Source organism: Vanessa cardui, chromosome 24 (genome assembly GCF_905220365.1).
Source record: "Vanessa cardui chromosome 24, ilVanCard2.1, whole genome shotgun sequence".
In the NCBI taxonomy this organism is placed as follows: Eukaryota; Metazoa; Arthropoda; class Insecta; order Lepidoptera; family Nymphalidae; genus Vanessa; species Vanessa cardui.
The window spans coordinates 4078500-4103771 of record NC_061146.1 but is presented as its reverse complement, the minus strand read 5'-3'; the positions used below and the strand labels follow the sequence as shown (position 1 = coordinate 4103771).

The following is a 25272-nucleotide window of genomic DNA, read 5'->3' as shown; positions in this document are numbered from 1 at the left end:
AATTACGTAATACTGACAGTACGTCTAAATACACTTAGAAATCTATGTTTTTTTTTTTTTATAATAATATGTATTTTGTATTCTCTAACATCATTCAAAGATAAAAAATCATCCATGACAAGTAGGTATTATTAATTTAGAATTAAAAAAGAAAACAAATAATTCTCATTAAGTATAGAAGTAAATACAAATAATTTAGAAATTATAATTAACCCAAAAATAAATGTCAGTAAGGAAGACGTCGCTTAATCTTACGATCTTAGGAATTAAATTAATAAATAGGCTGAATAGTGCAATACTTTTACCTTCTAAGAAAAAATAATAAAATAAAAATAATATCTGTCATTCATATACTTCATGTAGTCACATTTTTTTTTATTTTTGAAAAGAGAGCAGCGATTTTCCTTTTGTAGTCTGCTTTCCATAAATTCTAATAAAACCTCGTGGTTAGAACGTTGACAAAAATTCTTTTGTAAAATCGTGTGATTATCAATGTTATTCAATTTTAAGTTTTTATATTTACAAATAATATTATAAAATGCCCATCGAAGTAGATAGTTGCTGTAATCATAAGCATCTATTGCTTGAAATGATAATCGTAGCGTACGAAATATTAAAATTCGTTGAGATATTGCTTTAGAAGAATAAAAATGATTGAAATACATCAATAATAAAAAAACCTGCGTCAAAACACTGATGTCAAACAGTCTTGATTAATCGTGGGCGGATTGAAGAGGCTATACATCCTACACGGTTTGCGCTTAGACTCCTTTTATACGAGTACCATTCAAAATCAACTTCTTAGAAAATTATGGTATGCTTTAAAGGTTCTTTCCGAGCTTCAAAGTCATGCTCACTTCGCAAATTGTTTATCTTAAAAGGATACTAATTGGGTAAGTGTCCTTTTGAGAGATATATTACAACATTTATTAAATTTGTAAGTATATACGTTTGCTCTCTAAAAGTAATAAGCAGTGTAAAGTCTCATAAGACAATGACGATTCAAAAGTTGTTGGCAATTAAAAATTTTTTTCAATATATTTGAAATATGGTAATAGTTATTTATTAACCTAAATACATTTCAAATAGAAATAGAAACAATAATAACCTCAATTAATCGCAATCTGAGAACTGTCATTTGAAATAAAAAAACAAACAGCAAAAATACTACTTTACAATATATTTTTTAAATGATATATATTTAGAAAAAAATACCTAATATTTTGAAGTCATAAATAGTTTTAGTCATCATTTAAACCAGCTATGACGTCAGAAGATAGCGTGGGCTACTCCTATTCTTATTTTATTCACTATGTTTGTCAAGCCTCTACCAGAAATAAAATAAATGACGTAATTGGAAGCCAACAGTAAAAAAAGAAGGAAAATATGAGGTCGAATTATTAATGTACTTAAACAACTACAATAGAATTTCTACAACAGTGTTAAATCCTATTACTTTGTCAACAATATTTAATATCGAAAAGGTCGTATTGACTTATGATTGATCCTATCAATTTATGTTCTCCTGGTACCCTTAGCTGGCCTTCGACCGTTTTCATTTTCATTTCAATAATTTGACAACTAACAAGACTTTCCTTCCAAGTACTAAGTAATTTATTAATTACAGTATTTTATCACCAATACTAAATTAAAAAAAAAAAAACTAAAATAGTTTCATGGTACTTTTAAAAATAGTTATACATATATAACTACAAACACCTGTGAACGATAACTCAATTAAATATAAAACTTATAAAATGACGGTAGATTATAATCTATCGATTAGGTTAGGTTAGAAAAATTAATTTCTATAGATTATAATCTAACGAAAAATAATACATTAAATTGTAGATTACGGTTGATAACTTTGGACAGTATTTAAGATGATAATCGAATCATTATCTAATATGTAAGAGTGTAGTACGAATTGTATAACACGTTTTTCTTTTCACAACAATGATTTCGTATTCTACACGGAAATACTATTTTTCTCACAGAAAAACTGATAAAGAATTTAAGGCATAAGAGACGTTTCAATTGATATAGTATATTAATCTATTTTAGTATGCATGAATAGTCATCAACACAAATAGTGTTTATTCAATTTCAATTAATTTGGTGGAAACTGTTTATAATTAATTCCGAACATTTACCCACAATTTTATGTTAATTTTTAAATGAAATTTTGTTAATCATTTTATCAGTGATAATTGTTAAGTACTCTTTTCGATCTTAATAGTTATTTATCAAATAAAGCAAGCTTATTCTGTGAAAGAAGTAAGTAAGATTATTGAGTGAAATGACAGTAAAATTTCAAAACAAAAGGTCGATTTTGAGTGCACACTTACAGTTCTACCAGGTTTATTAGGCTATACGCTGTGAAAAGTTTTTTATGAGACAGAATTGAAGTATCCGGTGATCGAGGGACCAGAAATACTGGGTACAAGAAAGCATCCTCTTTGTCCAAAAATCAGTTACATCATCTCAAGTTTTATCATCAGAACTATTTATTTAGAAAATCTTTTTAGTAAGTAATTTTGCTACCAAGAAAAAAATAAAAATAAGTAAGACATGGTTGTAAGAATGAAAGAAAACGAACATCATCTTAAAATTAGTTCTAAATATACATAAAAACCCTTTCAGGATTGTTTTTTTACATCTAAAGATCCCCAAAAGGATAATAGGCATAGAATTTCAACAAGATTCTTTCAATACATCAAATTTTATCCAACACATTCGCAATTGTAACATTATTCCTTTGTTCTTTTAGTCGCCGTTATTCTTCATTGCTCATACTCGTATTCCATTTTTAAAAACCATTTTCTAATAACAGTTGTTATATGGAACCTACCGAATCATTCCAAGATTTCTCTCAACAGTATAACATGAATAAACTTAAAACTTCATGGAAACATGTAGTATATACTAAGTTAGTGTTGATTCATAGACTCCACGATGGTTCAATTATTTTGTTCTCCATTCAATTTGTTGCTTACGACCATTCAGAACAAAATCTGTTTCAGCTGACCTATATCATGAAAAGAGATTTTATTGAATCTTGAGATTTTGTTCAATTTTCAAATATTTATCATAAAATGATACGTCTTTGCACTTTGCGTTTGTGTTGTAAAATGAGCTGGATACGATTTTACAAGACGTGTAAGTTTTCGCACGATTTTGACTTCGATATGTCGTTAATGCAGATCTTCTGGAGAAGTTCCCGAGCGATGCTGAGTGATATGTGTGTGCGGGAACTGGCCAGTTTCGACGGTTTGGCATCCTGTGTACAAAGAAAATAAATGATATTTAAGTCTTTTCTTATACAGGAAGAAAACTTTTTCCTTGAAATAAATATTTCTAAATTGTCTTCCTGAATAGTTGGTCGTAATTTTATTTATATTTTTTTACGTATAAGCTTATACTATTGGAGAAATTTTTATTTCAAAAGATTTTTTTCCATGGTTTTTGTGTGATTACCTTCTAATGAGTTCAACATAAAAAAAAACAACCTTATGAAGTATCTATTTGTCTATTACACGTAATTCACGAAACATATTTTATAATTTAATAAACTTTAAAATTCAACAAATGTAAAAAAAAAACAGGTACTTATAAATTAATTATAACAATTCATACATAAAATATTGTGTGTTAAATGTGTTAAAATCTCAACTCGAGCAAAATTTAATTTCCATCAGTGTGGTGACCTTGAAGACGTCGTGGGAGGAAACATTTACAAACAAAGGCTTACGTCGAGCTTTTGACAGAAGCTCTTTCGTTAATTTTAATGAAATTTGATCAAGTTTGATTTAATTAATCGAACAAATGGAACGCCTATTTATTCAGAGAATGCTTCTTATGAATTTCGTTAAATTAATTAAAAAACATTTAATAAAATTATGTCAAGTTTTGACTTAAAATTTAATAAAGAAAGTATAAACAAAATATTAAAATATTATTTTTAAAACTCCAATTGATAGGAGTGAGCTAGACGGCGCTTAAAATATTGTGGCAATTATTTTTCACTAAAATCAACACTGATAATATGGTGCATCGAGTTGAAGAGTCAACTGGTTCATTTAAAATTACAAGGAACATCTTAGATCCTACGTTAATCGGTACGTTGATGATGAGAAGAAAGTCATTTTGTTCTTTCTCTCTCTTTCTTACACCATTGATTTGACATTCAAAAGAAAAAGACACACCATTGCTTAAGCCGTATATTTCTTAAGTTTAATAAAAGAACATTTAATTAACGCGTCGTTTTTTGAAATTTCATCTTTTTTTATAGTATTGTTATACACAAAAGTACATATTTCACAAAGGTAAGTTAAATCCAAGGAGCATCCTTGGACCTACCTGAAGGACGTACAAGAGGTTGGTAGCTGTGGAAAAACAAAAGAATTCCTACTTTATATAATTAACTAGAAATGAAACCTCTTTTTTTAAATGTAATTTTTTACTGAAAAAATAACCTAGACGGGTGTTCCCCTTTTTACTATCTCATCCATGATTTGCATTTGCTAAAAGAACGCTGAAATATATTTTCAACGTCAAAAACACACTTTTTAGAACAGATTTATTACACTTGATATGAAAATATATAGACATATTTCTGAACGTTGGATGATAAACAAAAAGAACTAAACAACTTCAGTATTTATTTTTATTATTTATTTATTTTTCGGATAAAACTAAGTTAGTTTTAATCCGTAAATGATATTATACAAAAAATATTTTACTCAGATTTTCTACGACAGTTTCGTCTGACTCGATCTGACATCAAATGTAATTTAAAAAAGTTCAGTTGTCAACTGTTTTTTTTTTTAATTCTTGAACTTTATAATAAATCCATAAAATTTTTAAATTTAAACTTCCATGGGGATCTATATTATTAATTCAAAGCAAAGGTTTCTCATTTAAAATTTATTTATTGGTTATATATTTTTATTTTTACTGCCTTTCTGATCTTTACTCTTGAGAATGCCTTGGAATTGCCGAGACGCGGAAGGCTTAGGTGTATACGTGTCCGATGATTAACAAAAAATCCTTTAGTCGGCGTACGATACCTAGAATTGGTGACGTTTTCGCTATACTCTACTTTGCTGGAATTTATATTATATGTAGCTATAACATAGTTTTTTCAGCATTAAAATAATTTAGTTACTATAATATATTAGCTTAAACATATATATCAAAAAATTTACATAATTTCGGTTAAATAATACAAGTTCAACAGGCTTAACAGATTCAACTCAAAGCGTCATAACGAAAGGCAGTTAGAGATCCAATAAAGCCTTCTTATTCCTTCATACTTTTTTCCATATATTTTATAAAGTTACGTATTATTGACGTCATAATAGCTGAAAAAAATATGGTCACACTTTTTTATAAGTATAAGTGACCTATTTGCAAAATACATTGAAATATATTGAAAATAATTTATATTTTAAATATAATCACAATCCTTAATAATACAACAATATTTGACGTTAAAAAAGTTTAGTGAGTAAAAAAAAATTACGTAATTTTCTTCTAATTTCAAAAACTTTTATGTTTACCTGTTTTCCACTTTTCTTTGCATGTTTTTTATCACGGCTTTCTTTCAATCGTATCTGTTTCAGGATCCCAACGAGGAGCTCGTCCACGTTGTGCTGGATTCCAGATGATGTCTCAATGAACTTGCAGTCCTTTGTCGTCGCCATAGCTTTGCCCTCTGCAATAACAAGCCTAATATAATTACGCGCTAGACTGTGAAAAAATAATTTACCTTTCAAACGTTTTATTATTATTGTTATATCTTTAATATTAAATTTATATTTAGTCTCAAACAAAAAAGTCGTTTTCTCGTGTAACTTAATTTTGTTAAAATAATGTTTGAATTAGAAAGCGAGCTGAGATGGCTCAATGGTTAGAAACCAAATATAAATGCAAATCACTCACCATTTGTAGAAACTTGCCTGGCTCTCGCCAAGTCAGCCTTATTGCCGACGAGGACTACGGTTCGGTCCACTGTGAATTGCTCTCTGGCCAAGTAGGATAGAAGTTCTCCAGCTCTGATGAAGGAACTCTTGGCCACAACGGAGTATACGACCACGCACGCGTGAGGTTCATACGTTGATAGACAATTTTCAACCTAAGAGCAATAAAAATATTTTTGTACCTAATTATTGAAAAATATTAGCATGAAAGATTATTTTATATATATCTAGATATAATGTATGCTTTATTTTTATTTAATTATTATTTTTTATGTTATAGGTTGACGGACGAGCATATGGGTCACCTGATGGTAAGTGGTCACCATCACCCATAGACAGTGAAGCTGTAAAAAAGTATTAACTATTCCTTACATCGTCAATGTCCCACTAACCTTGGGAACTAAGATGTTACGACCCTTGTGCCTGTAGTTAATATGTTTAAATTATCTATAAAGAAGAGCAAAGTAAAGTAACAGCCTGTAAATTTCCCACTGCTGGAATAAGGCATCCTCTTCCATTAAGAAGAGGGGTTGGAACATATTATCTATATCAATCTTTAAATCACATTTTTTAATCGAACGAAAAATCTGACGTAATAATAAAATTATTCGATGATACAATAATAATAACAATATAATAGGGTTTATTGAAGAATATTAAATATCGTTATTGTGTAATTAATTTCGCGGATAATGGACATCATCATAAACAAATCTGTTTTGATTGGTGTTATGGAATCTTTTAAATTGTATGCAGTTATTTAAAATATCACTTTTGCTCTTTCGTAACGATATTACGACTTCATCAGATCTTATGTATGCAATAATATGCTTTTCTTACAGTTAAAATATAGGCTTTACAACTTTTTTTTGGTATACGTTTTAAGACACGAGAATAAAACAGAATTTATTGTTGGTATTTGTTTACGACTAAATGACGTAACGTGACACAAAAAAAAAAAAAAAAAAAAAATACAGACGAATTGATAACCTCCTCCTTTTGGAAGTCGGTTGATAAACCCAATGCCTATAATTTTTACTTTGATATTACGTTTTTTATTTCGTACGTATGCTGTTATTTAAGGATATTTAAGAGTATGTTCTTAATTTAAATTATGTGGAAACATTATTCAATTTTTTTATCAAAATATAACACGTGTAACTGTTACGAAAAAGGATTTACTTGAAATATTATATTTTAAATGTGAATATTTACTCTTTTACTTCTGTCATAAAAACCGCTGATTTAAATATACCCGGAAATGTAATGTTATATTAAAGTACAGTATATATTTTTTTAATTTCAGTAAAAATATAATATAAATAAAAAAAAAAATTATTGGAAAAAGCACATACATTACTCTGATCCAAATATAAGTAGCTAAAGCACTTGTGTTATGGGAAAGACACCTAGACCCAAGACAACATAGAAAGCTTATGAGCTTATTCATCGACTCAGCCGGGAATCGAACCTGAGATCTCGGATTGGCTACGATTGACCAAGGAGTTCTTCACAAATTTAAAATTTTTAATATTTCTACTATTTCTAGACCTAATAATCTGTTACATACAGATCCGATAAAGGTATGATATTTTTCATTTATAACACTATTTAGCTGGTAATATTACCCGTTACTTTTAAAATGTTAGAAAAAATATATGTCGGCGCGGAACCACGAATTTAAGAAAAACACGTGTCCAGAAATGATTATTTTAATAATTTAAAACTGTTTCATTGTTAAATGAATAATTTTTAGTGAATTTTGAAATGTTAAATTACTCTGAAAAATTTAATGTTTGTAAACAACTGTTATCTTGAGTGAATAAGTCTACCCACCTATTTTTGTTATAAAAGATCAAGCGACCGCCGGTTTCGACAGACTTGGTCGAGCCGTCGGAGCGATCGGACCGTCTCATATTGGAATAAATCAGAGAGGATTAATTCCTGAGTTTTATTTCATACCAGCGAGAATGGTTAAAGATCGAAACTCTGACACTCGTGACGTTAGCTATGCTGACGTCATGTATTTTTAAAAACGGGCTCGGACATGCTGCTCCGTTATCAGAAGCGGGATTGGAAAAAGCTCCGATCTCTGCTACGTCCTCATCAGCTTCGGTTCCACCTGTCACATAAGGATCGCTACAAGACAGAACCATATTGCGAAGTGATAAGAAGATCTCTAAGCACTTCACACTAACTGCCTGCAACTTCGGTGTAAGGGGGCCCATCTGTATGGCAGGACCGCAAGCCACGGATCCAATAAATCATTCATCAGCTCCAAGGCCGACTAGTGCGGGAGTACCCACTTCGTCAACACTTGAGGCGGCTACTTCCAACAATTAAGAACAATACGCTTCAAGGGCATCCTCATTTGCCATGCTGTTCATATGTGTGGAACATCTTAATTGAAAAATCAACAAGAGACCATGTGGATCACGGAGATCATGGATAACACGGGGAAATGAGACACACTAAGATAAACAACACGTCAGGAACCAGCCGAGCAAATGGCCAAGTGGAAAGAATTATTACTACCCTCAAAAACGAGTTAATAAAAATGAAGATCTGCGAGACCGAACAATGCATCTAGTATATGGAGTTGCACCACCCACTTTTTGCACAAAGAAAACATTGCATACCACCTGAACCTCTTAAACCTGATCGACATTAATAAAGAGTCCACGTAACCACCATTACTTGATGTGATTAATTAATTGTGTCTTTCGAGATTTGCAGGTTTCATAAGAATAACGACAGTGGAGAAGGTGGTCGGCAGAGGGCGCTCGTGATCAGCTTCGTCGTGCACCGCAGCCGGGCGACCAAGAAATGCGACTGGTGCAGAGCGCGCACCGTCCCGCAGAATGGCCGTGACAGTGGGAGTTGTCGTGCATATCACGAGCTGGTCAGTCAGTGCGAGTGGTCAGCATCGACGAGAACTAATCATCGCATAAAACTGTGAGGCAAAATTTACTTATCTTACCTCTTAAAATCTAAAGAAATAAAAAAGAGCAATAACAAAAAAGAAAAAAAAAATTTTGAATATTAATTACCATTGAGATTCCTCATGCAACCATAACTACACACGTACACTCTGGTTTGAGAGTGATACCTCTGAGCTAACCACGTGTTACCCTCGTACTACTCACGGATCCTTGATGTATCCAAAAGTGAACCATGAGATACCGTTGGGAGGCGTTGTGGAGCCGTGGTAGCCATTTATATACCGTAATCTGGAGAGTGATACCTCTGAGCTAACCACGTGTTACCCTTGAGCTACCCGCGGATCCTTGATGTATCCACAGAGAACCATGAGATACCGTAGGGAGACCTTGTGGACCGTGGTTAGACATGTATACACCACAGATCTACGAGAACCTTTAGTAGCCATGTATATACCATAGTCTGGAGAGTGATACCTCTGAGCTAACCACGTGTTACCCTCGAGCTACCCACGGATCCTTGATGTATCCACAGAGAACCATGAGATACCGTAGGGAGACCTTGTGGACCGTGGTATAGACATGTATACACCACAGATCTACGAGAACCTTTAACAGTTATTATGACACAGTTATGAGCATAGTATGCGTAAAATCTGCCCATATTTATTATAATGAAGGTGCATGAGAGATTTGTGTACTGTTTTACAAAACAATTATCAAAGGTCAACATGATGTGTTGCTTACAGATACCTGCTTCAAAAATGTTTTTTGATTCGCAGATTTCCAATCGCACAACTTAGGCAGGTGCAGAGCGCGCACCGCCTGTCAGAATGGCCGTGTCGGCGCGGAACCACGAATTTAAGAAAAACACGTGTCCAGAAATGATTATTTTAATAATTTAAAACTGTTTCATTGTTAAATGAATAATTTTTAGTGAATTTTGAAATGTTAAATTACTCTGAAAAATTTAATGTTTGTAAACAACTGTTATCTTGAGTGAATAAGTCTACCCACCTATTTTTGTTATAAAAGATCAAGCGACCGCCGGTTTCGACAGACTTGGTCGAGCCGTCGGAGCGATCGGACCGTCTCATATTGGAATAAATCAGAGAGGATTAATTCCTGAGTTTTATTTCATACCAGCGAGAATGGTTAAAGATCGAAACTCTGACACTCGTGACGTTAGCTATGCTGACGTCATGTATTTTTAAAAACGGGCTCGGACATGCTGCTCCGTTATATATTATTTTTATAAAACAAAACAATATTCTGTTAATTCAAGTTATAATTAACTTTTGCGTTGTCATGTAATAGTTTTCCATTAAATATATAGCTACCACTTGTTCAGAATATATATTAAAGAAATTTAGTGAGAAACTCAGTCCGTTAATCTTTTCCTTCAATTATTATTTATTTTAATATTAATATTGGTATATGTTTTGCAAGTAAATCATCGAATATTACATCCACGCATTTTTAGTATTATTTATATTTCTTGAAATATATGGCCCTAATTTTTTTTTTAGGGTTCCGTAGCTCTTATGGAAAAATGAAACCCCTTATAATACCAGTTCGTTGTCTGACTGTCTGTCTGTCCGTAACGGGAGTTTTACGAAAAATAGAAGTAAAAAATTTAAATGAATACTAAATATTGAGATATGATTAGTCCTTTATAGCTTTAAATCACCATATCAATCTTACTCGCAAAATAATAAGCTATTTGACTGGTTTTTAAAAATCCATTTTCTATTATTTAGTAGAGGTTAAGGAACCCAGTAAAAGTTGATTTTTTTTATTTCTAGTACATATTTGCCGAAAAATATCATATTAAAAATTCCATATTTAAATAACGCGCGAAAACGCTACATGGACAATATGGCGCTGCAATGGGGTCGGTGACGTCACTTTGCTGTATTTTAATCTGTGGTACATATAGTAGAAAAACAAGGCTTACAAGAAAGTGACTTCATCATAAGCCCGGCCAATCAGGAGCGTTTTGTGTCACGTGACAAACTTAAATAAATTAATAATTATTTTCAAGTTTCGTTAGTAAATAACCATTTTTAAACTCATAATATACACTGATTACAATAATTCACAATTTATTTTTCGCATTGTCAAATAGCCCATTGTGATAAGGAATCTGCATTTCACAGTTCGACTCGCACTTGCCGAGTCTTTTGTAACATTAAATTTATTGATAGTTTATAGGATGTAACCGATATTACCTATATATAAGTTTTAAAGTGATTACATTTAAGTTATAAGTAAGTAATAAGTTTTGTGTAGTTATTTATAAAGAAGTTTCTAGTTCAATGCCTCCGAGTTGCAGACGGTCGTTAGAAAGGGATAGCTAATTTATTATCCTTGGGTAAAAGCCTGTCCCGACGATGTGAGATTTTTGATTTATCCTATTATTGTAGAAATAGCTGTTTTTAATCTATATATGACAGAAAACTGGCGTATACTTTAGAACTAGCGCGCAATGGTAACTTTTGTCACGGTGACTTTTTTAGTCACTCTTGTCAATCCGTGAATATGTACAGATGCAGACACAAATGTCACGTCGTAATGTGCGCGCACCTCCATACATATTCACGGACTCGACAAGAGTGACGATACAGTCACCGTGACAAAAGTTACCAGTGCGCGCTAGTTCTTATGGTATAAAATAGACGAAAAAAGCCTTAAAGATTTTCCTATTTACTTAATAATATCCTACGTACCATTAACATCTGTTAAATGATATTAAACTAAGAATTAAATTGAATAGATTATGAAAGCTTAAATCATAAAACAGCAAAAATAAAAATCACATAAATCTATGTATAGTACGACACAACATAGATGTAGCATCGGCAAAATTCGTAAAACCGATCAAATTCGTATTAGGTATGCTATCTCAAATTATCAATATTTATTTCTTACGTGAATATGATCTTTTCACAAACGTAATAACTTGTAATATCGTATGACCTAATATATTCGTCAATTTGATTCGTCGTCATGGTTGAACTGACGCGAGAATCTATAGCCACGAATAGCGTCGAATAGCGCGAAAGGGAGCTTTTTCTTTCGGTTGTGTGAATCAGCAGTAATCGGTTTTATTGCATTATCCGATGCTACATCTAAGTTGTGTCGTACTGCATAATATTAAAAATCAATTATAATATTTAGACTTACTATCTTGTCAATCTGACAATTATAATAAAAAAATCGGTTTAAATTGAAGTGTTAATAGTCTATCATTATTTGTTTCCTTTATTAAATCACTTATATATTGAATATTTTTTTAAACATTTCATCACAGTTATGTATTTTTTTTTATAATTTGTTATTGGATTATTTGCATAATCGAGCTTCTTAGTTGCCAATTATGCCCTTTAAGTATCCGCAAAACGTTTTTGCTGTTGTCGAAGTCACATAATTAGTTTTTTTTGTATGAAACTTTATTTTAACCACAGCATTGGTTGCAAAAGATACTCATACATCATAGAGCTAAACCTTCCCCATGCTAATTTGATGATGATGACCTTCAATTAATTAACGCTAAACATATACGTACACGATATATGAACATATAAGCGATTTAGTATTTCTCGAAACAAGAAAACACTCGTGTGAAAGGTTAATGACCTATGACCTATTTATTAGAAAGACAAAGTTAACGACACATGACGTCACTCATAATCCGTAAGTTATAATGAAAACAATGACGCATTAGTGCCTTCGGATACTACTACCTTTATCGAGATAGATATTCTAAAGATAAATATATTTTCACATCAACTAACATATATTATTTATTTAATAATTTATATAATTAATTGCCAGGCGTTCGATTTCTGAAAAATTATATTTTGATTAGACAATGATTCTTAGTAACATATCTTATGTATGTTCTTTTATTTATTTTGAGAGCTGAGATGGCCCAGTGGTTAGAACGCGTGCATCTTAACCGATGATAGCGGATTCAAACCCAGACAAGTACCACTATATATATGTGCTTAATTTGTATTAATAATTCATCTAGAGCTCGGCGGTGAAGGAAAACACCGTGAGGAAACCTGCATGTGTCTAATTTCATCGAAATTCTGTGACATGTGCATTCCACCAACCCGCATTGGGACAGAGTGGTGGAATATGTTCCAAACCCTCTCTTTAATGGAAGAGGAGGCCTTATTCCCGAAGTGGGAAATTTACAGGCCTTTACTTTACTTACTTATTTATTTATTTCAGGAAGACAACAGCATATAATACGAAGTATAAACATTAAAAATACCTCATACAGACAATAGAGCGAATTACTGTTTTCCATTGAATTGTACAAACTTAATATTAGTCAAAAGAAGTAGCAACACACATTGTTGATAGATTACACGAAGAAGTTATAAAATATACATAAACGAATGTAAGACGTAATCTATAAATCTATATGTATGTATATACATACTTATCATCATCATCATCATCATTCTCCTGCCCTTATCCCAATTTTATTTGGGGTCGGCACAGCATGTCTTCTCCTTCCATACTTCTCTGTCAGACGTCATCTCACAAGTAACATTCTTTCTAGCCATATCGTCTTTCACACAATCCATCCATCGTATATATACATACTTATATATTTTAAATTGTTAATGTTTTATATAATTATGAATGAAGAACATGCTGTAATTTCTTACCGACATCTCAGTGCTGGGATGGTCAATGAATATGAGCTCTGATTCTTCCCCGTCCAACAGCACTGAAACGGATTTCTCGCCGAACTCGTCATCTGAAACAACAATATTATCAAAATACCGATGATCGAAACTTTGACAATGTTTTAATAATTACAAATCAATGAAAGACGTGTATGAAATGGGGGAGAAGTTACAATCATCACACAAAAGATGTCCTAAAACTAGTCGCTATAAGTCTACACTGACAATAATTTTTTATAGGTGGGTTTTATAAATCAAGCGTGGTATGATGCTTCATCTTTCGCTGCTTATGTTAGCTTTGATTTCACGTGTCAGTTTATAGTAACATTTACCAAACAATAAAATGCACTAATATGTGGTAAACGATGTTGGTTTTGTAATTTCTAAGTAGTTTTTAAGAACAAAATCTATTGAAATTAAACAAGCTATAACGGATTTGAATCGCGTATATTAATTATTTTTAACATCCCGACGTTTCGAGCACTGTAAGCGGTCGTGGTCACGGGTAGAATTTAAGACAACATTGTAACAAAATCTATGACGATTTTTATAGGCTCGTAACAAATAATTTGTCTAAATAACCAAGAGTTGATATGCCTTGGTGAGATCTACACCGAACATTTCAAATTCAAATCTACATATACAGACTGAGTATACCTATACTTCACTTATAAGGCGTAAGTAACCCTGTCTGTCTTGCAAAATTCAACTTTGTATGTTATCCTTCTTAACCCCTTACCTAAGAAACCCAATTGAAAATAATTTGTGAATTGAAAATTACATTGTGGATAAGATAAAATAGGCATATCCGGGTTTAGCGGAAAGGTTCTCGTCCAAACAGACACATTTAAGAATGTATTTTTTTTAATAGTTTTCCGCAAATATTTTTAAACATTTTTTGAAACATGGGACAACATCACATCCATTACTGATCCCAATGTAAGTAGCTAAAGCACTTGGGTTGTGGAAAATCATAAATAAGGACGGTACCACAAACACCCAGACCCAAGAAAATATAGAAAACTAATGAATTTTCTACATCGACTCGGCCAGGAATCGAACCCGGGACCTCGGAGTGGCGTACCCATGAAACCCGGTAAACACTACTCGACCACGGAGGTCGTCAAATTTATATGTATGTTTTTATTTCCAGCCAACACAAACAACATTTTCGTATAGCAAATTGATGACGAGGCTTTCTTCACTATGTATTTTGAATTAATTAATATCGTTCCGTTTTGAAATCGAACCATCGTCAATAGTTAGAACAACGTTTCCAACTAATTGATAGTTGCTCATTATTTACAAGTTAATACTAATCATTCGATCGTCCGCCCACTAATTACAAGATTGGAACAATTTTGAGCGTTTCATCGGAAATTATCAGAACGTAACACAGCTATAATTGGATGTAGTTTTAGTCGACTGAATATGGCTTTTGGGTGTTATATCGTTTGATAGTATATTCGAATGTAAGCTACACATATAATGGAATGTCAGTCTTTTGAAGTTTTTAAGCAATATTGAATCCTATTGCCTGTCTGATGTCTTTGATTCAATTGTGTTTACGAGTTTATTGCTGATTGTAATGTTTTGAAGATAGGAAATACTTTTACATACATAATTGTACTTTAGTCTAACTTAGTGATATTTGAATAGTTGGGTGGTAATCAAACGTTTTAACACTAAACATTAATTAGTGTGATACAGTTTAAATGATTAGCCAGTGTAACTACACGCATAACTTCTTAGTGCCGTAGTTTGGTGGTTTGGTTAATATTCCTAACAGCCGATTGCTTTGGTCGCTTACCATTTGCGAGCTAAATACATAATAATAAAGGAATGGCGGTAAAACTCCGTAAAGAAGACATTCTTATGAATATGTTACATTTTTTACAACTACTAGCGCCGCTCCGATTTTAAACGGGTACAATTTATTATAATATAGTTACCCGAACACACACATATATGTATATATTTAACGTCTTTTTCATCATTAAAGATAATTAAATCATTACTGAATTTGGTTTAGTTTTATATTCTGTGATTTTAAAAGCAAAGTATGAGAAAATAATTATGTACAAAAAGGTTTACATAAGATGAAGAACGATATAGTATAAAAAGTGGCAATTGTCTGCCCACACGCGCCCGCCGCTTACCCACATCATAAATTAACGCTCTCTGTTTTACCGACCGTTAATAATAACTGAAATATAAGGTAGAATTCAGTATTCCCAACGTTTCAATTATTTTGTATACCAACAGTTCAAAGTAAAATCTTTTGCAAGACATTTTTAAAAGGTAAACAATTCATACAACGCGAGTTCACAATGTGTCCTTATGGAAGTAATAAATAAATAAATCACAACACGCTTACAGTTTTTAATTCGTGAAAGTGTGCGCAAGGCACCATCTACCCTGAAATTGTCGGTACTGCTGTGTTCCGGTTTGGATTTTGAGTGTATGCCCAAAGGGCATAACATCTCAGGTATTGGTGGCAAATACGTATTTGAAGGAATGGTTATTATTTCTTACGGTTGGCGGCGGTAAGGGTTCGTCTATTATTTTATTGGAATAATGTATTTATTAAAAATAATAGTACACATTGTTATGGCCAGTATAGTACTCAAATTATAGACACTACAATAACTTTTTAAATAACTGTAACAATTATAGGCGAAGGTAATACGTACAGATATAACAAAACGATGAATATAATTATTTTCAAACATACAAAAAAACATTGAATAATAAAAAAAAACTATGCGATTTAAGTAAAAACTCTTTGGAACTATATTCTAACGTTTAATTTGAGGGCTGAATTTAAAAACAAACATTCAAAAGTTTTCGTTAACTACGTAGGCAGTCTAAGCTCGACATTCGACAGTAGCCGAGTGTTTTCTCTTAACCACTAATTGGGTATTCTAGTTGCTGCTAATGAGATACTTATAATATATGTATGTTTTCGTGTATAATATTACACATACGTAAAATTGTAGACGCCGACACATGCACGATTTAGTTAAAGTTGTATTACTTTGAACTCACGTTATTAAATATGATTTACTAGTTGTCGAGGTTTCTATCGCGTTGTAAGGAGTTGGTTGTCATGTGTTAGGAGAAAAGTTAGCCTATGTCCTTTCTCGGAGTTAAAGTTTGCTTCACACTAAATTTCATCAAATTCGGTTCAGTGGTTTAGTCATGAAAGAGCAACAGACAGGCAGACAGATAGAGTTACTTTCACGCTTATAATATTAATATAGATTGTATAAATTTATTCGTATAGTAATCGTAGACGGTATTATTATTAAAATTAAAACAAAGTCGTGAACTGTAAAGTGACACATTCTCATGACTGAGAAATTTCTCGCTTGTAAAAGTTTGGGAGTTTATTTCCCTCACACGATTCTATTTATTTAGTATACATCAAACACCTGCAGGTTTACTAAAGATATTTTCCTTTGCTGAGCACGTGATGAATTATAAAGACTTATAAAACAAGCACATGGAAAATCAACAATGTTTGTTAGGCTCGAACACGCAATCATCAGATAAGTTGAAATTTTTTGTAACTAAGTCATTTTGGCGTGATCTTATTGATGAGATGAGATGATATTACTGATAATAATATCCAGCTAAGTTAAATATCTAGTTACGCAATCATACCTTTTTATTTATAAATAATAATAATAATCTCAAAAATATACCATTCAAAATAGCCGCATGACGATTGAATTTGTCCACACGGTTTTGGGGAAACAAATTATTGTTAATGGTAGAGATTTACGCGCTGACAACAACAATACAACTCACATCGTGCTATATTGTATTTTCAAGAAAATTTATATATAGAATAAAGATCAAAACAAAAACCTTATATGGTAATATGTATATACTATTATATACACATGCCAATAAAGTTCCCAGGTGCCATGATTTTTTACAATTTACTGAAAAACCATGATAGAAATTTATCTTACCTATGCATGCTATACATACCTACATATATAAATCACTCCAGACATTGATAAAAATAGGTGAGCTGTTTGCAAATCTGTTCCGTAGCTTCTGAGTTTTCGTACATACAGACAAATGCGAGTTGTGTATATATGTTTATATAATTATTTTCTAAGCAAAGTTTTCAAGTCTACTCAATACTTTAAAAGAAAAATATATTATAAGTTTTCATCTCGACAGAAGTACTTTTACCTTCATTAGGTCGGAGTTCAATTCAAGAGTCCTAAAAACTTAGTTTTATCGAATAATGATGAATTCGTGTTTTTCTCAGAAATGCGTATCTCCAATATTTTACCGGTAGTAGCTGTGGGCTTATCTGGATAGATGGTATTAAAACTAAATGTACCTTTCATATAGACGATAGCAATCTTAATTAACGTTTATATTAAAAGTATCAAGATTAATAATGTATAAAATACCAGTAGTCGTCCGCGGCTACGCTCGTATTTTAGGATGTTGGTTTTTTGTTTTTTTTTATGAGATAGGTGGTTTGATCGTGAAAGAACGACAGACAGATAGACAAACAGAGTTACTTTCACATTTATAATATCAATATCTAGATTAATATATATTGACGACCTCCGTGGTCGAGTGTGAGCCACTCTGAAGTCTCGGGTTCGATTCCCGGCCGAGTCGATGTAGACGGTTTATTATTCTTCTATATCGTCTTGGGTCTGGGTGTTTGTGGTACCGTCGTTACTTCTGATTTTCCATAACGCAAGCGCTTTAGCTACTTACATTGGGATCAGAGTAATGTATGTGATGTTGTCCGATACTTATTTATTATTTATTTATGTGCTTTCTTTACTGCATCACTGTCAAAATAGTATGTTTAGTGGGAATCGTTGACTAAAAATATCATTGTCTTTTTCTAACCCGAATCAAACCTAAGGCTAATATGAAGTTTATGTGGTACGGTGTATGGTAGCAATGTGTGCGTAAGCTGACAATATAAGTCTCATAATCTGAACACAATTTATCGACGCGTTATGAAAACATAATTAACACATTGTACAGTTATGGTAAACGGTTCTGTTCCATTATGTTGTAAATATGCATAAAGATGCCAGCGCTGTTGGCTAACGTACATTTGCATTTAGCCAAAGAGACGTTTGACATGTATGAGAGGGACGATGCATGTGTGAGTGTGTGTTTATGTGTGGGTAGCTGATGGAAAGCAAATGCATATATATCTCTATCAAAACTAATACTGTAAATGATAAAAATGCTGGACCGATTTAGATAAAATTTGGTATGAAAATAGATTTAGTCTCGGGTAAGGGTATAGATTAATTTTTATCACAAATAGTATTCCCTTAAGGGTGCGAAAAGGAAATGGAAGTGTTTGTGTATTGGAGTAAAATGGGAGTTTATTATAATTATCATTTGATATCATATCCTAAGTTACTTACAAAAAAAGTCAAAGAATTTGTTGATTAGTAATTTAGATGTCTTGTTGTTTTTGTTACTAATAACCACCAACCAACTTGTTAATAATTTAATTACGCTCATTTATACTCTGTGTAAATCAAGACACAAGGGAAATAACGGTTTGGACGTGAGGACAGTATCGACTTAATTAAAAAAATACTAAAATAAATGTTTATGTCACTATATTATATACAAATGGAGACACATAGTACTATAACTTATAATAATACACGAGAATATTACATATAATACCTGAATTACACACAGAAAACATCAGATCAATACAATACAAATATAAAGGCAATCGGAATAAGTGACATTGAAATAAAGCATTAACATTCCACTGTAGTCTGTTTGTTTGTTTCAAATAAAAAATAATGCTGGCACACGAGAAATTAACCAAACAACGTAAACAAATAAATTAAAAAAAAAATATTACCACTCGAAAGATTAAATACAATTCATATATTGATGCGTCTGACACGAAACGTCATACGATATTATTTAAAAAAAATGGGTTTTTCATAAAACTAACGATACGTACGATAATCGGTAATAGTCAGGCCAAAATAAAACAGAGATTTAAAAAACGAACTCATGCAGAAAAAGAACTATTTAACATTACACAAAATCTACATGTGTGGGTTAAACACAAACATTCTAAAGGAAAGTGAACTTACCGCGTTTAGCTTCACCAGATAGCAAGTAAAAAGAAGTAATGTTATTTACAAAAGAGCAATAGCCAGCCAAATACAAGATACAACTAAACACTAAGAACATTATACATATTTATAATCTTTCAATTGTGTTATTTAATCTTACAATAGAACTTTTAAAATATTATATCATGCATTTAAAAAAAAATTATTTCATATTAAGCCTTTTACATTTAACTTATAACATAATTAGAAAGAAAAACTTTATATCTTATTTATAAAAATTCGTAAATAAAAATCTCGTACAGGCTACAAAGCTAATAGATCTATTAACTAAAAATGTTTCATACACTTTCTGCGTCGTCAAATTTAATTCAAGTTTTACTAAAGCATTAAAGTAGGTACTTAAAACTGTATGTCAATGTTTAATACGATTACCTCAATTTAAAAGAAAAAAAATCGAAACCTACAAATAAATTATAACTCATTCATTTTGTCTTATTTATAAACAGTTTAAAAAATAACAGTTATAGTGTAGTATTACTCGAAGGTTTTGATACTTAGTCTATATAATCATCAGTCATGTTGCCAAAACATACTATAACTTTGGTAAGCAGTTTTGAACCTTCATGAAACAGGATCATATTAAATGTAAAGCAACAACAGCTTTGTTATTTAGATTCTGCAAACAATCTGCCAAGAAATACAGTAGTTACTCTTTTCCACGTAATTGCTCTGTACCAGTTAGAAAGGTGAATAACCAGTGTAATTACTGGCACCAGGCTCGTAAACGGCGTAAGGAGTGATTTCTATTTCATCTGCGAGGGAGATCTCTCAGGTGGCCCATTTAGTCGTTTGGCTTCTAAGTAATAATAGAACCAGGATCGATTAACGTAGAATTGATTATAAATATCATTGGAAGAGATTCAATAGCAATATTTAAGTCTAGTTAAGTCTAGTTAATGAAAAATTCGCAGATTCCCTTGCGCTATTATCGTTTTCATTCCTAATACGAGTTTTAAACTCATAAGCGAAACTTTAAGGGGTTAAAATCAAAATCAAAATATACTTAATTCAAGTAGGCTTTTACAAGCACTTTTCAATCGTCATTTAACAACTATATTAAGTGTAGCTTTCACCGATTCGGAATGCAGATTGCACTTAGAAGGCAAGGACCCCGTAGTTACTCTTTATCGACATTTCAAAATACAATTACATATGTATAATACATCCTGCCTGGAAGTCTACAAGTATTAGCTCCTTGCTTTTTTATCAGCTACGTATATGTTCAATCTTGGTGATTTCTATAAAGGGGTTTAGCTTTTATTCTTTTTACTAACTTACGTGTCTAAATATGAATAACACAAAGCAAAGATAAACTACACGAAAGTTAACAATGTGGTTAGCTAAATTCCATTTATAAATAAATGTATTTTGTTTGTTATGTTCATGTAAATTGACGACGCTCTGAACATATGCTCGTAATATTGATGTCCCGCTCTCATACTTGTTTTGTTAACAGGTGTGAAAAAGATGTATGTATTTGTAGCCTAATGGAATTCAGCTTGAATACTAGTATAACAGTGATTTTATCACCTTACTAGTAAATTATTTATTTATTCATTTTTCAGAACATACAGCAAATATTTGATACCAAAATAAGTCTCACATAAACCACCATAGATACTGCTGTTACAATAAAACATGGAATCAGCCTAATAAGATAAACTAATTAACAGATAGTCAAATAATATAAAATTAGGGTTTTTTAAGTAAAGTAAAGTTAGTTAGTTAAATTAAAGTTAAGTAAAGTAAAGTTTTTTAAGTAAAAGTAAGAGTTTAATTAAATAATTAAAAAAAAACAAAAGACACCGAAATAATTTGTAGTGAAAAAAATTTAAGCTCAATTAACAAATATCACGGCCTGGTAAGTTATATAATGGCATTTTCGTTTGTTAAGTTCATAGATTAGTCTATGTTGAAACACAAAAAACATGTGAAATTACGTGCTTGTGATAATATTTAGTGCATAAAATCTTGAGTGCTTATGCATGTTTATGTAAATCTTTAAGATGACTATCACTATCGCTATCGCATACAAAACAGAGATTAGCTTACTATCACGGACTTTAGAGTTTGTTTACCTTTCGTCTCGTTTGAAAGTGCTGCTAGTCACGTCATGCATTAAAACGCTATCTTGTAATTTCAGGCATTGACTACGAGATTAAAAATTACTAACATATCCGGATTTTATGTTATACAGAAAGTCATATTCGTTAATCGTTTAGTATTAAGTAGTACTGAGTTCTTATATAAATTAATCTAGATTTATGCTTTTTTTATGACATAGTTGGCAAACGAGCAGGAGGCTCACCTGATGGAATGTGACTACCACCGCCCATGGACATCTGCAACACCAGGGGGCTTGCAGGTGCGTTGCCGGCCTTTAAGAAAGGAGTACGCTCTTTTCTTAAAGGTTTCCATGTGGTATCGCAAAACGTAAAGCTGGTTCCACAAAGTGGTTGTGCGAGGCAGAAAATGTGCTTCTTAGATTCTATTTGAATTTCCTATGTGAAGAATTTTACTAAAAGTCAAAACAATGTAGTTAATATGAAATTAAATAAAGTTGGCATTTTATTCATTCAAGATTTTATTTCGCTATTATTCGCTGGGTCTACAGAATTCCATTCAAAAATGTAATATGGTTTTATATGTAAGTACGGAACAAAATTAAGTTATATAAAAATCAGACGTAGCGCTGAGATAACACACAGATACTGTTATAGAATGTTTTCCTCGCATTTAAACCAGTTATAATTTTGTTGGTTTACGACAATCGAGTATCAAGTAAGAACGAGTGATCAAGTTGAAATAAAAATACTCGGATATTATAGTACTAAACTATTTAATATCTTTACATACGTTTTTTACTTGGTGGTAGGGCTTTGTGCAAGCCCGCCTGGGTAGGCACCACCCACTCATCAGATATTCTACCGCTAAACAACAGTACGCAGTATTGTTCTTTATTTTTGTTTGTGTTCCGGTTTGAAGGGTGAGTGAGCCAGTGTAACTACAGGCACAAGGGATATAGCATCTAAGTTCCCAAGGTTGGCGCATTGACAATATAAGGAAGAGTTAACATTTCTTACAGCGTCATTGTCTATGGGTGATGGTGACCACTTACTATCAGATGGCCCATATACTCGTTCGCCAACCTATTCCATAATTAAAAAGAATCAAAAATTTCTCTTTTTTTATTGTTTTTTGGTCTACCCATACTATTTCAACAATACCGTAAGTAATGGTTAACTATTGGTTAATATTTTCGTAAGTAGAGCTGACGGTTGTGTATTATGACTACATCAAAATGTTATGACAATGACACCATAATCATTAATTATCAGTTATTTTTAAAGTCAAAACTGATTAAATACAAGGTTGCTTTTATTGGCGATGATTTATAGTCACCCCTATCACCTCCTAACGGATATAAGTCGAGTTACCAATAACCCTGTACAAATACAAATTCGTTACCTTACGCACACAAAGACACATAAGACATAAGACCCCGCGGGCGTTTTCATTGGCCAAAATATTTGGTGACCCTTTTTTCAGCCAATTAAGAATTGAATTGACCTTCCCTAATCAAAAAAGTCAAATACAATGGAACTAATTCGCTCTTCGTATGCAATTAAGTAGATTTACAAATTTCAGACATTTTCCAAAAATACTAAGTAATCTTTATAATTAAGCTTGACAGAACAGAAAATTCAAGTGTGTACTCAGACCCACCTTGTATTGTTTTGGTCATAAACATCGCAGGAACATATATATTTTTAAGTCTTTCTAATTTTATATATGTGATGTTTGTATGGATGTTTATAACTCAAACACACTAGAACGTGTGAACAAATCTAATAATTCTACAAAGGATTTTTAATACAGATTTTTTTTTATTTTTGTCACAGATCTATGTAATACCACATAGGACTTTTTACCCATATTGCTTGCACCCTCGTGTTATTAATTAATCATAATCATTTACTTGTTTGATTGAAAATTTAAGCAAAAAGATCTTCATCAACATAATATAAAATAAAATTAAATTGAGTTTCAATGCAAAACTTATCATAATTTTATTAGAAACCTATATCAAGTATGTTTGTAAATTATACGCTTGTGTTTATAATTAATTTTCAAGCGCTACGTCAAACCTACGTGAGCTCTACAACTGCTACGTCAATGCTACGCAGGGTTGACAGAGTTTATAATTAAATGCAAATTGTGAATTTATCACATTTACTCGTTGGTTTGAAGTTTTTTATTTTTTTTAATTGTTATTAAAAACGCTTATTGATTATATATATATATTTATTTCAAGTATAAAAATGCACCAACTATCACTTACATTAAATAAAAGAAAAAGTAATAATAATTCATTAAATATTTAACCAATTGGCACCACCTACTTAATTGTTAACAATCTAGTTATTTACATAGGGCCAAATTTAGATAAATCTTTTATGAAAATTGTATATTTTGAACTGCGTATTCTTAGATGTGTGTATGCGTAGGTATACGCAAGTTTCCGTGAATCTTTTACCGATGTATAAAGGCATAGTAAATTTTGATATAACTTTTATTACATAGATTAAACAATTTAAAACAATAACGAAATTAAATTAATATGATTCGAATTGCTGGAGCAGTTAGAACGCGCGCAACCAATGGCTACGGATTTAACTAGGCAAACGCATTTGAATTTCCATACGCTTAATTTTGTATCTACTATTCATCTCGTACTCTGTGGTGAAGGAAAACACGTGAGGCAACCTGCATATGTATATTTTCAATTAGATTCGGCTAAATATATTTGTACCGACCCGCATTGGAGCAGCGTAGTGGAATTAGCGCCACCCTTCTCATCAAAGGGCCCTTTACTTTATTTTATACATGAATATTTCTTCTAAGAGCGCCGAATAGGAATTTAATTATAAACCAAATATTACAACTGGAACTTTTATTTATAATCCTATTTTAGTTTTGAGTGTAAATTGTAATTATATGCACAAGAGAAATTCCATCATAGCTGCAAGCGACGTGAGGAATGCCTTCCAGTATGCCCAGAGATATTGAATTTCAGAAAGCATACCTTACATTTCCAATGTGCCACTAACTCAGGGTATTAGGTTTTATATAATCTATAACCTGAATTACACTGGCTCACTCAAAAGAGCAATAATATTAATATAGAGGTTATACAATTTGCATTCGACAAATGTCTTCGCTTTTTCACTTTCGTCTACGTTATTCGATTCAATACGTCAATTACGTCATAAATCAAATACATATGTCATTTCCATACATTTCCAACCTTTCCTGGCTAAAAGTGAAATCGACAATCGCAATGTGATTTGACTAGGCCCCCTGATCGATGATTGATGCCTAAAAGAAAAAAGGTAACCGTGATATATATTTCAAAAAAGGAAATGTCAGAATCATTTCATTCAGCGTAACATATAAAACCTTACGAAGGTTC

At 31.8% G+C, this 25272-nt stretch overlaps 1 protein-coding gene across 1 annotated transcript in view; it reads right to left on the bottom strand.

The window, feature by feature from the left end:
- Positions 1 to 1774: 1774 nt before the first annotated feature.
- The window catches only part of LOC124539951, a 108622-nt gene continuing 85124 nt past the window's right edge, over positions 1775 to 25272 (bottom strand). The window contains exons 6-9 of the mRNA XM_047117311.1: positions 13609 to 13700; positions 5944 to 6136; positions 5562 to 5716; positions 1775 to 3280 (exon numbers count right to left, since the gene is read on the bottom strand). Of these exons, the coding sequence (XP_046973267.1) occupies positions 3149 to 3280; positions 5562 to 5716; positions 5944 to 6136; positions 13609 to 13700 (572 nt within the window). The 3' untranslated portion in view covers positions 1775 to 3148. The remainder of the gene's footprint in view (positions 3281 to 5561; positions 5717 to 5943; positions 6137 to 13608; positions 13701 to 25272) is intronic.